The sequence below is a fragment of the Leptopilina boulardi genome, unplaced genomic scaffold (genome assembly GCF_019393585.1).
Source record: "Leptopilina boulardi isolate dan_hultmark-lab unplaced genomic scaffold, ZJU_Lbou_2.1 LbouV2_330, whole genome shotgun sequence".
Classification (NCBI taxonomy): domain Eukaryota; kingdom Metazoa; phylum Arthropoda; class Insecta; order Hymenoptera; family Figitidae; genus Leptopilina; species Leptopilina boulardi.
In genome coordinates this window covers 2,310,078-2,327,749 of record NW_026137897.1, presented here as the reverse complement: position 1 = coordinate 2,327,749, position 17,672 = coordinate 2,310,078, and the positions used below count along the sequence as shown (strand labels likewise).

Sequence of the window (17,672 nt, the reverse complement as noted above, 5' to 3'; positions counted from 1 at the left end):
TAATATTTTTAAAATATATTATATTATTCATTGGCGAATGGTTATTTAAATGTTCTAAAAAAGAATTATCAGAAACTATTTCAGTAAATTACAAGAAGTACGCAAAAAAGCTTTGCGAGTTTTTACCAAATAAATCCTACTTTATTTACCGGCAGCATAAGATTTATGAAAATGAAATTTATAATTATTAAAAATTAAAAAAGGCTTACCCCTTTTCAACGTCGACTCCATTGTGAACAAAACACAATGTTACATCCGGAGATATAACATAATTAATTTAATAATAATTGTTTAATTTTTAAGTCTAGACTTTCGTCCAACAACTTAGGAATCTTTTCGATTGGATTTCTTGTTGAGAAAATAAAAATGTTTAGAAGGTTAGGAAATGATTTTAAAAGGAATTGAGAAAATAATTGCGCACTGGTAGCACTAAAATTTCTCGGAAAGGTTTTCAATAATTATGAAAAAATAAAAATTTATAATTTTGGAATTTGATAAAATATCGCGCACCATAGCACGAAATTTATCGGAATTGAGAGATGGATAAGATTAAGAAAAGAAAGAAATAATAGAATTTAAATATAAACTTACTTTTTTTATTTTTCAAATAATAGATTTCCTAAAGATGCAAAATTAGGAGAACGTCCTTAGAATTCAAAGATAGGTTGTTTGGACAGCAATCAAAATAACAGGAACTCGTAGAATTGGATGTTGAAATTGAAGAATTGAATTTAACAAGATTTTAAATTCAGAAAATAACTTTGAAAATAACTTGTCACTGAATGTAAAATTTTTCAGAATAACTTTTTAATCAGAGAAATTGGAATTTTATAATTTGTAAAATAATTTTAAATTTTGGAAACTTATAATGTTGAAAGAATTTGAAAATGACTTCTTAGAGTTTGTTAATAGAAATTTTGAATGTTGAATAACTGAAGATTTTAGGGAAACATACGTTTTTAAAGGTTTGTCCCCACTACTAATTTTGAGTTTTTGGGGTAGATTTTGAAGAAGGGAGAGATTTTTTGTAGAAAGGGAAATATCTTGTAGGCGAAGAGAAAAAGGGAGTTGAGAAAACTTACTATTGGAGTTTCTCAAAGAAAATGGTAAAAACTCGAAAGAAAAAATGGAGAAAACTCATTTACATTTTCTCCCTATTGGGCCCCACTGACCCAACCCTTAGGGTTGGTTCGAACGTGTGGGTTGTCCTTCAGAGACACAGATTTCCAAAAGTAGGGATACATTCTTTAAAGAAGGGAAGATCATCCATATTTTGCATCTTTTACAATTAAGATAAATTTTTATTATTAACAATGATTATTATTAATATTATTTATTATTAACAATTATTATTTAATTTATTTTACATATTCCTTTTTGAATTTTAATTGTACGATGATTTTTAAGAAAGATACAATTTATAAATTTAATTTGTTTATAATTTTTAATAATAATAATTATTTTTTATTAATTTATAAAGTAATTTAACCTAATTTTTTTATAAAAGTCGAAATTATTTAAAATTTTAATTATTTATAATTATTTATTGTTAAATATCAATATAATTTAATTATTGTTAAATTGTATTAAATTTTAATTGTTTATTTATTAATTTTATATTTTTTATAATTTTTATTATTAATGTTACTTATATTAATAATTTTAAACAATAATTAATTATACATTTTGACAATTATTAGTTTTTATTAAAATTTAATATAAATTGTAAAAAAATAACATTTTAATTATTTATTAATAATAATAATGAAATTAATTATTAAAGTTAATTGTTATTAAAAATTTATATGTGTGTGAATTTCAGTATAATATATATTTTCGGAACCTAGACAAATTTTATTACAAACAGAAGGATATCTTGGCGACAGGGACTCTCGGACCTGTCGTAAGAAAAACGAAAATGAAAGGAAAAGGACCTCAGCGGTCGACATCTGGAGGATGCACTTGTAGAGTTTAGAAAAGATTTTTATGGTTGTATTTTATAATTTTATTGCTTACGGATGTTTCGGTTTCTTAGATTTTTGGAAAAAGTGCATTCTGTATATGTCGTCCACTAAGATTTCACGCTTCATTATCTACTTTTAAAAGAGAAAAAACAGATACATTATGAGTCGGTGAATAAGAAGAAATAACATGATTTTTTAAATAAACAGATGTTGTTTTTTTCTTAAGAAAATAAGAAACGCGGAAAAATTAAATATAGAGTAAAAAAGAAATAAAGTCGAAAAAATGACCAGATGTAACAACAATTTTGAGGACCCTTCATGTTACCCTGGTGGCAGATGTAATTAATATTGAAAATTACAAATAAATGTAAACTTACATAATCAACTAAAAAAACAATAATTTTCGGTATAACTCATTACTGACTAAATTGTTCATTTTTATTATTTTAATTATTATTTCCGATAAGTAATATTAAATATTATTAATCCTTTAAAGTTAATTTAATTTATTAATTTATGTTAATTTAATGAACTTAAAAAAATTTGTTTAAATAGAATTTTTTAAAACTTATGTTACGTCTGAAATAGAGAAATAACTAACGAAATAATATTTTATTTTTGGCCGCTCGGTGATTCAGTGAATTCCTGTTTCATTTACAGAGCAGAAGGCTCTGAGCTAAGGGTACAGGAAAGAATAGTGATTTTTAATGACAAGTGACAAATTTATTAGGACAAACTTTTAGAGTTATAAAATTGATCTTTGAGAGAGAGTATCCTGAAGCAACCATTCTTGAAATAAGGGGAAGTCAGCATTCCACTGCAACAAGGAATGTAAAGGTTACTACAAATTTTTATAAGGAGTTAGGAAGGATTTAGATAAAAAGTATTACAATTTACCTTGAAAATTTAGATGTAAGATGTATGAAAAAGGACCACTGCTGTGTTCTAATTATGATAGGAACTTCTGGTACCAGATATAGTTTAAGAGCTTACAGGAAAATTGACGGGCCTTGGTGACGACCACAGGTCCGGAGTTCAGTTGACCGTAATGAAACACAAACAGTTAAATTTTTCCAGAAAAGAAAGAAAAAAATGATTTCCAAATATTATGGGAAGTCAAATCCTTGAATACTTGAATGAGCTCTTCTTGATGTAGAAACTTTTAACACTTGACACAGAGATTCTTCTAAGTCGAACTTGAGTATGAAATCGAGTAGAGTAGCAATGCTTGTACTAGATTTCGTATGTGACGAAGACGTGCTGATACCAAAATATGAACTGAACTAGCGGTTTCGGTGACAATTTCTGAACTGGTACCAAATATGAAGTAGAAGTAACGTGTATGGTGAAAAGTTCTGAACTGAACTCTCCGTAAAAATGTAGCCCTTTTATATCAAGTATTCGTAGGAGAGACTATAAAATTTTATTGTCTTGTATTGCTAGTTCTATCTCTCTCTCTCTTAGTTAAGCGCAAAAGAGGGTTTGTCCTAAATATGTTTTCTAAAAATAATTAATTTCCCTCGTTGTATAAAATTTCCCTCACGCTTTTTCCCACAGGATAAGTTAAAAAAATTAATTTTAAAAAAATCTTTTTAGTTTTTAAAATTCAAATAAAAAATATAGTTTTTATAAATATACGTTTATTAGTTTTTAATTTTTATAATTAAATTCATAGATTTTTATAATGAGCATAAATGAATCTAGTACAATAATAAATGTTATCAGTAAATAATTCAATAAATCTAACGTAATGAAATTTTAAAAAGCAAAATTACTTTTTCAGTTGAACTTAATTATATTTTTAATAACCTCAGAAATTTTGCATATTTTGTGAAATGCTTCATAGTAATTTTATAAAAAAATTTTGTCGGTGCTAAAATACATACAAGAAATCACCTTACTTTTAAACGATTGATACAATCGTCTTTTTTTCAATGAACTAACAATTTTATACTCTTTAGTAAAATTTATTCTAAAGAGATTAAAGCATATGATTAGTTGCAGTTATTTTACATTGGACAGATTAAAAAATTTTTTTGTGTTAACAATAATTACAATTGAGATATTAAAAAAAAGTGTCTTAAAATGCATTTAAACGAAATTTAAGTTTTTTTTAATTCTTATTATCAAAAGTAGTTTATTTTTTTAGAAGACAAAGTTGTAATTGTTTTAATTTATAATTTATTGTATTGTAAATTATAACAAAAAACTAGACTTTCTACTTTTGATTTAAAAATTATTTTTAAAAATTTTAAATCAGAATATTAATTATCTTAAAAATATAGAATCCTTCACCGTAATTTCAATCTAATAATTATTTGCTAAAAAGTTTCTTTATCAATGAAAACAAAATATTTACAACTTGTGTTTTTTTAAATGGAAAATATAAATTGTTTTTTTCTTATTAAAACAAAAGTTTGTACAAAACAATTTTCAAAATTTAATCGCACTTTTAATCATTTATGATAATTTAATTATTTCGGAAAAAAAAATATTGTAAAACTAGTTATTGATTCATTTTGTCTCCATTGAATCCTCAACTTATTTTTTAATTAAAAAAAAAGAAAAAAATACCTTGTACTAAAATAACAAATTTTGAAACGTTAAACATCAAAGACAATCTTTAGCTGTATCATCATCTGTATAAATTTCACCAATACCACTTGTTTGTTTGCCGACAATTTCTGTACTTTTCGTTTTTATCGTTTGACCAAAAGTTTTTGCACAAACGCTTAAATTTTTTGCCAAATCTCCAATCTCCTTGTCTTGCTCTTGTTTCTGTAATGAGAAAAAATTAATGAATGATGATTAAAAAAAAAAATGTAAAGGGAAAATAGAAAAAATTACATTTTCAGAATTAATTGATCCGGGCATTGTAGATTGTGGTGGTCCGCAAGTTTGGGTACAACTTGCTAAAGCAATTAATGCTTTTTGACTTTCTCTAGCGTCAACTAAAAATATACTTTCTTTCACTTCCTTCGCATTATATTCGTCAATTCTGTAAAAAATATTTTAAATTCAAAATTGACAAGGTAGAAAAAGATTTTCTTTTGTAATTAATTGTCAGTGAATTAAGGAGGGTACACCAATTGTAACTTTCGAAAAATCGATTTTTTTTCATTTTCTTAAACTGTAGGTTTTTAGCAGTGTCTTCCCGCCAAGAACGAGTTTACGGAAATCGGCTGCAGCGCCGCAAAACACCATTGAAATTAAATAATAATTATTTTTTTACACTTCGATAAATGTACAATAAAATCCTGAAAAAATAGCCACATTTTTTTCGCGTTATAATTGGTGTACTCCCCCTTAAAAATAATTAATTGAAAAAATTAAAAAAAAACATACTTATCGTAAATGACGCCGTGTAGACCAAGTGTTTTCAAATGTTGAATAGTGACTTTATCATTGTTATCCTCACCCCAACAGAAAATAATAAGACCAGCGTCTCTAACTAATTTTACTTGAGTAGGATCGCGTAAAATATCTTCTGTATGTACATTAATTCCTAATATATCAGCTGCTAATGCATGTCTCATAGCCATTGGTATTGATTGACATCTTGTATCATGATACATTGGATATTTAGCAGTTACACCTTGCGTTAAAAAAACAACGGGATATTTATTTTGTTTGAGTCTTATCATTGCACAAATATCAGGATTAAATGCTGAAAAGACAATTTTTCTATCGCAACCATATTCAAGGACTACTTTAAGAATTATATCCAAATATTCATTCAAATCAAATGGATGATTCAATTCAAAAGTACCATCCTGAAAAATAGTTTTTTTTATTAATGTTAATATTATTATTTTATTTTTATTTTCTTCTATTATTTTATTAGTACCTTCAATTGCATTGTCCATTTTATTTCAATATTACAACCAACGTGTTGTTCAAGTACTTGAAGTACAGATTTAAGCGTTGGAAATGGTTGATGATCTTCAAGATCTTCATCGAAAAATTTAGCAGTTTTTTCTCGAGCTTCCGCCAAGTGATAAACCTAAAATAAAAATTCTTATTTTTCTCCGATGTTTAAAAAATATACCTTTGAAATCCACAAAAGAAAACGAAAACAAAAACCGTTTATTAACTCCATAAAAGACGAAGGTAAAAATCATTTATTTATATTTATTTAATTATTATTTGTTTGCTAAAATTTTAAAATTAATCTGAATTCTTAAAAATATTTGCAAATATTTTTTCCATCAAAAACTTTATAGAGTTAAAAGAACAATGAAAAGTTATTATATGCAAATTAATATTTTTTTTTGGTGTTCAACATTACTTTTATTTCGTCTTATTTTTGAATAATTTTAATTTATAAAGGAATTGGGTAAAACAAAACTTTTTTTAAATAAACAATATTAAAAGAAAAAGATCATGCAAGAAATTAAATTATTAACAATAAGTTGGATTGGAAAAAAAAAATTTGCAAAAGCGATACGGCTCACCATTTGATTATTATTCTGTTCATCTTTATCTATGTAATGTAGCACTTTACCCAATGAATCACCAGGATAACAAAAATCCTTTAAAATTACCACATTTATTCAATTAAAAAAAAATAATAATAAATAAATTTTTTACTTGAAACAAATTACGAAACTATTAAAATTAGATGCTTTCGTAATTTTGTAATTCATATTTTAATTTTCGATTAAATTTTTATATATATTTACTTTAAGAAGATGTAATTGTTCCAATGTGAGATCCTTGACGGGTATTTCCAACATATCCATTGCCTCTATTTGTTTTTTTCGTTTTAATGAAATTGATACATGAAAATCATGATAGATAACAGGAATAAAATCCTTAGATAATTGTACATCAAATTCCACCATATCGGCACCATGATAGGCAGCAGTTTTTAAAGATGCAATTGTATTTTCACGTACGTTTGCGCAACTATAGTTAAAAAATTATTTTTTTCATAAAAATTTTATTTAAATTTTTCAATTAATTGCTAAGAATTTTAATTTCAACTAATTATTACTTCTTCATTTCAAATTTAAATGATGTTCCTAAACCCCTGTGACCAACATCTAAACCAGACCATCTTTCTTCCCAATGTTTAGCATAGGAAATACTCATGTCCCAAGTTTGATCTGCAATTGGCCTTATTCTTACATATTCCACAGTTAGTTGTCCTAAAAAAAAAGAAAAAGGTTCTTTTTTTAATGTTTTTTCTGAAGCCCTATTCCTATGTGGTTTCATAAAATTGATTATTTTTTGTTATTAGGGACGAAAAAGTACCGATTTTTTGTTCGAAAAATCGACTAGTAATTTCAAAAGCTCGCCAATTTAACTGTTATATCCTACAATATTTTAATTATTTTAATTTTTTTTATTTCTTTTACTTATTTACTTTTTTATGTGAAATATGAGAAAGGCATTTTATTTTTCTTCTTGTATCTAGTTTTTATCATTTTCTCGATAAAGACTTGTAATACATAGTTATGAGAAAATTAAATAAAGTTAATAAGATGTTTTTCTCAAATTTTACATATGTATACATATCTTAAGCCTAAAAATCAACAGTAGTTGCCTACTTTTGATTAGTCACATTCTCAAAGGTTTCAAACTCCCAACCCTTGTACTATTAGATAAAATATCTAAGAGGGTCCGTAGCGTGTGCAAGAGGGCAATGTACGAATGTTGAATGATACCTTTGTATTTTTTTTATTATTTTTCTTTATTATATGTAAAATTAGTTAATTGTTAATTGATAAATATTAATTTATTAGTTATCAATTAATAAATAGGTATTCAATAATGTTAAATTGGAAATGCGAAATAAAAAATTTTATTTTTACCTTTATTTATAATAATTAGTTTTATTAAATAAAAAAATTGTTTTGAATAAATTATAATTAAAATATTGTTATAAAAATTGTTAAAATTAAAATCTTTTCCTTTTCTAGAATATATTCTTTTTATAAATTCAAGTCCCCAAAAATGGGTCTGATAAACATTATCTTTATCTAAAAAGTGGAGTGGGAATCATTCCCTTTAAAAACCAAGGGAAGTCCCATTAGAAGTCAGTAAAAAAATTTCTTCAATTCAGTTCAAACCTTTTTTTTATTTTCAAGTACATAAAATTCAAGTGTAAAAAAAAATATTCTTCAAGTATCCAATATTATCAAACCCTCAATTTTAAGGAATTTCATTAATAAAAATTATTATTAATATAAAAAAAAAGAATATATTCAAGGAAAGGAAAAACTAATATTCAACATCATACTATAAAAAAAAACAACCATCAATAAAAAGTAAGTGAAATAATAATAAAATTTATTTTTTTCTTTTCTATTTCTATTTTCTTTTCCCTGATGGTATTGGTACAATTTAAGTTGGACCCATACTATCAACATCACATTTTTGATAGGACCTTTTCCAAATTTTGCCGATTCAATTTTAGTTGTATCGACAAAATTTAATCCATATAATTCCAATTTCCTTATTTTTCCAAAAGAAGATTCAAATTCAAAACTATTCCCAAGTTAGAGGACAATGCGTTCCTGACTTAAAAACAATTAATTTAATTTCTTTGCTTTGTGCATCTTAGGATGTAACATAACAAAAAGTTATTTTTTGAAAAAAAAAAATTCCTGAAAGAAGCCTAAAATTTCGTCCGTCACATAGAAACAGTGCCTTCAATAATTTTAGAAATTTAAATAATTATTGAATTAGAAAATTTTTTATGAATATTTATACTAACCAATTGGTCTGTGTTTTGTACTAGTTATCGGTACAGTAATAATTCCAACGCTAGATTGTAAAGTTGATGGCAAAATGTAGCTGAAGCCAATGTGATTTGGTGGCTCATCAGGAGTAGATCTTGAACTATACACATAGTAATCCACTAAATATGCCTGTGAAAAACAAAACTAATTAGGCAAAAAAAATTAGAAAAAAAATGGTGATAAATTTTCACAACAATTAAAATTCAGTTCATCAAGACTTTTTATGTCAAAAAAAAAAAAAAAACATTAACCAAACTCAGTGATCAAAGATTTATTGAATTCAAGTGCCACAGAAGCGTGATCTGTATATTTTTATTGCAGATAACGCATCGATAACACGATCTTTGATCATTTTTTTTTATACTGAGCTAAAAAAAAAAGTAGGAACTAAACTATATCTCGTTTTTGTCTAAATCGTTAATATGGCAAAAGCAATAAATATTTCTACTGACAAAATTTGTAACGAAAAATAATTTATTTCCTACATCGCTTATTAAAAAAAAAGAAAATTCTAGCAATGAACCAATGACCAATTTTTTTTTTATTGCCAAAAATACTCTTTTTTTCTACTGCTTGGTGTAACGCGTTGCCCGCAACACCTGCCAATCATTTTCATTATTAATTTCCAATTAAATTCAGATTGAGAAGTTTCGGCATTTGGCTGTGCACAGCAGATTCAGGAAAGTTGATTAGAGCTAGAAAATAATAGTGATAACACTAAATAAAAAGGACTGATGGGAATCTCACCATTTTCGACGCACAGAGACGTAATCGAGATGTGACAGTGTTGATATATATCGCTAATTTTTTTCAAAGGGAACAAATTTCAGGGAACGGCAGGAAATCTCGCAGAATTCTCTCTTTTTTTACTAGATTCCTTGATGGGATTTTTTTTTGTTAAAAAAGAAAATTGAAATTTTGATTCAGTGAGAATTTCGGCCATATTAAGGATGGGATTGTTGGATGAACGACACAATCAAAACCATCAAAATCTCAGGTGAAGTCATGTGACACAGATGTTAAGTAGTAGACAATGCTTTTTTTTAGCGCATCGATAACATCAGATTTCATTGTTTTAGCATCGTGGTTATTTTTTTTATTGCACACCAGTCTTGTATTTGTATAACCCTTGTTGTTTGTCGTTGTTGTTGTTGTCATCTTCCAATGATCCTCATCATTCTCATTATCCAAGGAGGCAATAACTGCTGAACAAGTTTAATAAATTTTTACAAATAGTAATATTGTTACACAAAACAATGAAAAGACGTGGCCGGCCTACAGTCGTCGTCTACTGAAAACTCAGGATTTGGTCAATGCGCATTTCTTTTTGCAAAATAGTGTTTCTTTTTTTCTTTATTATTATTATTATTATTATGAATCGCCACTTATTTGTTATTTATTGCTCTGCCATAATAACGATCCTATTACTTTTTTTTAATAACAATTTTTTAAATAATTGTTATTTCTAGATTATATTTTAATAGTGAATTGATGATTATTCAGTATGGATGCGAGGAAGGCAAAATATGAAAATTTCTCATCCACACAATAATTTCGATACACAGTTTTTGTGAAGAAAAATTAATGAAGCAATAAATAGCAATTATTTGGCAATTCAATGAGCTGTGTATCTACATTACTGTGACATTCGATATATATATTTACTTACAATAGTCTCGGGATAACGAACAGCCACATTGAATATTACAAAATCGTCTTCATTGTACTCGCGACCAAACTGTGCTTGATACTTGAAGTGAGCTTCTTCATCATTCATCACCTAAATTGAGAATTTATTTTAGTTTAATGTTTGCTTATTTTTTCTTTTAAAAAAAAATAATGAAAATAATAAAATAATTTTTAAAATAATTTAAAACCAAGACAGTACAACTGGCAGGACTCGGGTTATACGACTTTTTCGACTATTTCCGACTTTTTTTCAAAAATACGACTTTTTTTGACTTATTTTAATAAAATGCGACTATTTCAACTTTTTTTTACATTTTTAAAAAAGTTTTTTAAATAAAATATATATTTTTTTTAGTACACTACCGTCCGAAATTGTGCGAACTCTGCTTTTTCAACAATTATAAAACTGTTCAAATCTTCAAAAATATTAAAACTAAAATTTTTTCCTCTTTATTTTATTAAAGTTAATAAAATTCTGAAAGAAATGACATCTTGACAAAGAGAATATGTTAATTTTTCAATTAGATATCTAAGAAAAACCCAATTTTCAATGTTTTTACTATTTTTTTTATTTCTCTGGCAAAAATTAATATTTTTAAACGTTCTTAGGCTCATTGAAATCGTATTTTGTTATGCAATTCAAATTATATAAAACAATTCATGTACACATTCTTCCCTAGCGTATGCAAACCGTGAAAGTTGGCTCATAAAATGTCAAAAAATTATTATTAATATTTATATGACAAAAAATGATCAGTAAAATGTATAAATCTTAAATTTACTTACATAAATTATAGAAGTTTAGAATGGTATATTTACTTGATTTTTAAACATTATATTTTATTGTAGAATTAAATTTAAATTTTTTGACATTTTATGAGCCAACTTTCACGGTTTGCATACGCTAAAGAAGAATGTGTACATGAATTGTTTTATATAATTTGAATTGCATAACAAAATACGATTTCAATGAGCCTAAGAACGTTTAAAAATATTAATTTTTGCCAGAGAAATAAAAAAAATAGTAAAAACATTGAAAATTGGATTTTTCTTAGATATCTAATTGAAAAATTAACATATTCTCTTTGTCAAGGTGTCATTTCTTTCAGGATTTTATTAACTTTAATAAAATAAAGAGGAAAAAATTCTAGTTTTAATATTTTTGAAGATTTGAACAGTTTTATAATTGTTGAAAAAGCAGAGTTCGCACAATTTCGGACGGTAGTGTATAAAATGCAGATCTTCTTCAGATCTCATTTATTTCAATTATTTAACAAATTTTTAACTAAAATTCTTCACTAAATTAATTATTTTTAATAATTTTAATGAAATTCATCACAAATTCAATAATTTCAAATTATTTTTCAAATTAAAATTTTTATAAAATTTAACAATTATTTATAATTTAAAAAAAATCAAATAAAATTACAAAAAAATTTTAATTCAAAATCAAATAAAATTGAATTATTTTCAAACATTTCAATTAAAAATCAGCTAAAATTCAATTATTAACCAAAATTTAAATTCAAAATTAATTATTATCAAAATTTTCAATAAAAAATCCAACATTTCAATTGAAATTCAATTATTTTTCAAAATTTCAATTCAAAATCTTTTAAAATTCAATTATTTTCCAAATTTTCAATTTAAAATCAAATAAAATTCAATTATTACCCAAAATTACAATTCAAAATCAATTGAAATTCAATAATTATCCAAAATTTCAATTCAAAATTAATTATTATCAAAATTTTCCAACAAAATTTCAATTAAAATTCAATTATTTCCCAAAATTTCAATTCAAAATTAAAGAAAATTCAATTATTTTCAAAATTTTCAATTAAAAAAGAACTAAAATTCAATTATTCTTAAAAATTTCAACTCAAAATTATTTATTATTAAAATTTTCAATTCAAAATTAACTAAAATTCAATTATTACCCGAAATTTTAATTCAAAATCAATTAAAAATCCAATAATTCTCCAAAATTTTCAATTTAAAATTTAATTATTTACCAAGTTTTCAATTTAAAATGAAATAAAATTCAATTATTTTCTAAAATTTCTATTCAAAATTAATTATCCAAATTTTCAATCAAAAATGAACTTAAATTAAATTATTATCCAACATTTCAATTACAATTCAATTATTTCCCAAAAATTTTCAATTTAAAATCAAATAATATTTCATTATTTTCCAAAATTTCAATTCAAAATCTTTTAAAATTCAATTATTTTCCAAATTTTCAATTTAAAATCAAATAAAATTCAATTATTACCCAAAATTTCAATTCAAAATCAATTAAAATTCAATAATTATCCAAAATTTCAATTCAAAATTAATTATTATCAAAATTTTCAATTAAAATTCAATTATTTCCCAAAATTTCAATTCAAAATCAAAGAAAGTTCAATTATTTTCAAAATTTTCAATCAAAAATCAACTAAAATTGAATTATTATAAAAAATTTCAATTATAATTCAATTATTTTCAAAAATTTGAATTTAAAAGCTTCTAAAATTTAATTATTTCTAAAATTTTTTGAAATTTAACTAATTCAATTATAACTCTAAGGAAATTCAATTATTTTTAACTATTTTTATAATATTCTTTGAAAATTCAACTATCTGAAACCATTTTTCAATTAAAAATGGTTTTCAAATTATTTTATTTTTGTCTGCAGTTTCTATTAAATTTTTTAGTTAAAAGAAAAAAAAATTTTTAATTAAAAATCACTTGAAGTTCAATTAATTTCAAAAATCTCAATTGTAAATCTTTGAAAATTTAATTACATTTAAAAAATATTATCTAAAATTAGTTGATAAATTATTTTTAGTTCTGTAAAATTTAATTATTGTCTGAAAATTAACAAAATCTTTTGAAATTCAATTATTTCTAAAAATTTCAACTTTAACCCTTCCAAAAGTATTATTATTTAAAAAAAAAATTATTTAAAAATCTGTAAAATGTTTTTGTTAAAATAAAAAAAATCGACTTTTTCGACTATTTTTAGAATATAAATCGTCTAAAAAGACTTTTTTTGTGCCTTTAAGTCGATCCGAGGCCAGAACTGGGGTACGAAAGTACCCCAGAGAAAATTCAGACTACGGCTGTTGTTCATGATAAAGCAAAATTTGTATTAAGCGGGTCCTTGCTAACGAGGATTTACTGTAATTAATTTTTTTTGTGTTAATTATGAACATTCTAGAAACAAAAAAATGTTGGGGTAGTTTTCTACCCCAATTGTACTTCTACGTATGAGCCAGCTATGTTGTACTTTCTAGGATTAATAATAATAATAATAATAGTAATAATAATCATACAGCAATTTCCGTAATACTGAAAGCAGGATGATCCACAATATCTTGTGTATCCATGGAAAGACTGTCGTCCACACAATCACCACCCAATTGTGGCATCTCGATAGAATTATGTCTCACCAAATTAACAGGTGTCATCTACAAATGAGAAATTACAGATTAATTTTAATTTTACTTTTTTTTCTATTTCCAAAACTGTAACCAATTTTCACGTACTTTGATGTGAACTTTTCTATTTTGCAAACGATTTTTCCAAAGTTTAATTGGATTATTAAATATTTTAAATTGTATTACAGTTTCTTCGGTAAGCCAACCGTTTTCAATTTTAAAATATCCATTATTGTAGCCAAATTGTTCTGGCTCTGGCAAGGAATTTTCTTCTATGTTGCTAACTTCTAAAATTGAGAAATTCATTTTATAAATTCAAATGGAAAATTTAATTTTTTCCAATTTTTTTTTTTTTTTAAATCTACTAACTGTCTTTTTTAATGAGTCTAGGCGTCATATGTGTTTCCCATTTTCGAATAATAAGCGTCTGTGTTGGATTTTTAATTTCATTTAATTGGCAAACAACGGCAATAAAATAACGAAATTCCACATTAACATCGGTTGGCAATTCAATGTTTTGTGAAAATATTTGTCCTCTATAAAGAAAAAGAAAAAAATTTTAAATTATAATAAATCTGAAAAATCTTCTTCCTTCGTTTTTTGATCATATAAAGAAAAAAAAATAAAAATACTTACTCATCAGGTTCGTTAACTAAATTTTCTCGCGAGGCATTTTGATCATCAAATACATCTCCTGATCCCCCATCATTATTATCGAATAAAACTGGCGAATTTGAATTACTATTTTTTTCTGATTGAAGCTGAACAGCTTCAATGTGATTCCAAGTTCCTAATTCGGGTACATTACCCACTACGTAAACATTTTCGTTTTTTGCCAAACCATTCACCTTTAATTGAAAAAAAGCAAAGTAAATTAAAATTAATATTTGTTCAATTATTTTAATTCTAGATTTTTAATTTAATTTTAATTTTTTAATTTAATTTTAATAATTATTTGAAAATTAATTATTATTGCATTTAGAAATATTTAGATAATTATAATTTTATCTTAATTACCTTGACTCTAAACATCCAGTCTCTTTTCGAACCTCTCATTGTTGTTGATTTTTTTTTTTTTTTTTGAACTTCAAAAATGATTTTATCAGGATTTTTTAGTTGTTGCGTTCTATAAAACACAAAAAAAAATTTCTAAGAAAAATAACTTTTTTTTCAATAATACATATTTTGAAATCGAAATTTACAAATTATCCAATTGTTATCAATTTAAAATTGATTTATTAAATTATATAAAGAGAAATTAAGTTACTATTATGAATTTTTTGTAATTTTTTTTTTTTATAAAATTTTCCGGTTAATTTTTTTTTATTATTTATTATTTAATTTTCAAAATGCATTTGTAATAATATTATTGTTGATTTAAGAAAGAGGAAAAAAGTCACATGACTAAAACGTCAGTGAACATGTGACATTTGAAAATATTGTATTGTAATGTTAAAAGTTTTTGTTCTATACTATCAACACTTCTTGGCAATGATACAACAGCTTTAAAAATTTATAAAGCTATTAATAAAAATCTCTTTATTTCGAAAAAAAATCAGGAAAATTTTTTTTTTATTCAATTTTAATAAAAATTATAAATATCTAAAAAAAAATGAAGTTGGAAATTTTTTTTTTCGTGTTAATTTTAAATTAATTTAATAAATTTTTAAGTTCAATGAGAAAATTGGAAAATTTAGAATAATTTCATTATTGACACTTGAATAGAAATAATTATAATTTCAATTCAAAACAATCATAGTGAAAATTTGGTTATATGAGAGATCTTATGTTTATTATTATTTCCTAATTGCTTAATCATAATGCACTGGAATAATAATTTTTTTTAATTATTATTATTGAGTTTAGTCATTCTATATTTATAATTAAAAATTGGAAATTGGAAACGTAAAATTCATCTTTTTTTTGTGAAATATTCTTTTAGATATTAAATATCAATGTCGAAACAATTCAAATAATTAATTTTCAGTAATGTTGAGAGCATATTGCGACATTGAACCAAGAAATATAATTTACAAACTACGCAATAATTTAATGTTAAACTAAAATTGATTTTAAAACTAGAAATTTATTAATTAAAAATATAAATTCATTATTAATTAAAAGTATAGGTATAAATTAATTATTAAATATAAAATGAAATAATTTTAAAATATAATTTAATTATTAATTAAAAGTATAGGTATAAATTAATTATTAATTAAAAGTATAAACTAAATTATTAATTGATATAAATTAATTATTCATTAAAAGTGTAAATTAATTATTAATTGATATAAAATTAAAAAATATAAATTAATTATTAATTAAAAATATAAATTTAAAAAAAAAGTTAATATTATATTTAAAATAGTAGTAATTAGTATTATTTACTGTTTTATTAAATATCTACAAATGGCCTTAATTTTCCATATAGATTAGATTATTTATCATTTGTAGATATGAGTAAGTTTAACACGTGCTATAATTATTTTTTGGTTTATATGGAGAAAAAAAATTGCTACCTGTATAAATGGTAAGAAAAAATTTACATTTATAACAAAAAATATTGCTTTAAACATTTGTCTTCTAATTTTTATCAAAAATTCTTACGATTTTTAATATCAATTTTTATATTTAAAGAAAGTTGTGATATAACAAAAAAATATTTTTACAAATAAAAACTCGTAGGAAATTATGTAAAATATTGGTAAAATTGCCCGTGTAAATAAATAAATAAAATAATTGTAAAATAATTTTTAAATAATTTTTGAATAATTTTAAAACAAAATATAAAATAAAATTCATTAAATTTAATTAAAAATCTCTTTTTTAAAACAATTTTAATAATCCAATTTTTATAAATCTTGCTCCAATTTTCCAACAAAGTATTTTTAATATTAAAATTGAAATATTGTTTCGTTTATGAAAAATTATGTATAAAAAAAAAATTATTAAAAAAATTAATTTCCAATATATTCGAAATATAATTTAAATTATTATTATTATTATAAAATACTATTTTTAATTTAAAATTACTATTTACTATAAAATATTTAAAACTTACGTGATGAAAAACACTGTCACTATTAGAAATTTTTTTTTTTTTTAGGCAAGAAAATATTGTGCCTTACACTATATATGTTATATTTTGTGTGTTATTTAACAAAAATTTGATTTTGTAGGAAAAAATTTACGAAATTTTGCATTATCAAATTTTAATATTAACATAAATTGACAGCAAAAAATTTTCGGCTACTATTATGGAGCCCAGCTGTTTCTTTCAAACACATATAGAAAAACGAAAAAAAAATGTTTAAATGATAAAATTCTTCGCGTGTTGTGTTTCGAAGAATCGAACAGTGACTAAACAAATTGGCAACGTCGCGAGCACGCGATATAATATAGAAAGCAATGGCGCTGCGGTCGATATTTTCAACGCAACCATGTGATTTAAAAATTCTTGGATAATAATTTTCTTAAATTACCCATATATATATAGGTATATTTACTGATATAAAATTGAAATTCTAGATTTTGGATTAAATTTTTAATTGAATTAATTTAATAGAATCGATTTTTTTAAAAATATTTATTTAGAAATAATTCGATAATTTACGCATTTATTTCTATATTCGAGTATTTCAGTACAGAAAAATAATTTTTGCATGAATATAAAATAGTTATATATTCGTTCAATAATGATTGCGTGACCATTGTAATTTTTTTTTTCCTAATATTAGTAATATTAATTTTTTATTTGGATCAAAATTTTTGTTTTTTGTATAAAAGATTGGGGATTTTTTTTCTAATTATAAACTTTTTAATAATAATTCATATCATAAGTG

The 17,672-nt window shown here is 23.5% G+C and overlaps 1 protein-coding gene across 2 annotated transcripts; it reads right to left on the bottom strand.

Annotated features, from left to right (window-relative positions):
• Nucleotides 1-3,820: 3,820 nt before the first annotated feature.
• LOC127285185 (glycerophosphocholine phosphodiesterase GPCPD1-like) lies at nucleotides 3,821-17,202 on the bottom strand. Of its 2 annotated transcripts, XM_051311053.1 has the most exons (15): nucleotides 16,892-17,202; nucleotides 14,845-14,953; nucleotides 14,464-14,675; nucleotides 14,197-14,363; nucleotides 13,936-14,114; nucleotides 13,723-13,857; nucleotides 10,380-10,490; nucleotides 8,686-8,839; nucleotides 6,961-7,114; nucleotides 6,647-6,872; nucleotides 6,419-6,496; nucleotides 5,812-5,967; nucleotides 5,310-5,737; nucleotides 4,812-4,962; nucleotides 3,821-4,742 (listed from the first exon to the last, which is right to left on the bottom strand). In XM_051311053.1, the coding sequence occupies exons 2-15, from the start codon at nucleotides 14,881-14,883 to the stop codon at nucleotides 4,575-4,577; spliced, it is 2,358 nt and encodes a 785-aa protein (XP_051167010.1). In that variant the 5' UTR covers nucleotides 14,884-14,953; nucleotides 16,892-17,202; the 3' UTR covers nucleotides 3,821-4,574. The 2 variants fall into 2 exon arrangements, with proteins under 2 accessions (XP_051167010.1, XP_051167011.1); XM_051311054.1 differs by lacking the exon at nucleotides 6,419-6,496.
• Nucleotides 17,203-17,672: the final 470 nt, after the last annotated feature.

What these genes read in the sequence shown, in the direction of transcription:
- LOC127285185 (XM_051311053.1), bottom strand. Translation starts at nt 14,883, where the DNA reads ATGAGAGGTTCGAAAAGAGACTGGATGTTTAGAGTCAAG. An exon ending in ATAGAAAAGTTCACATCAAA is followed by an intron (nt 13,858 to 13,935) that starts GTACGTGAAAAT and finishes TCTCATTTGTAG; the next exon opens with ATGACACCTGTTAATTTGGT. An exon ending in AATGGACAATGCAATTGAAG is followed by an intron (nt 5,738 to 5,811) that starts GTACTAATAAAA and finishes ACTATTTTTCAG; the next exon opens with GATGGTACTTTTGAATTGAA.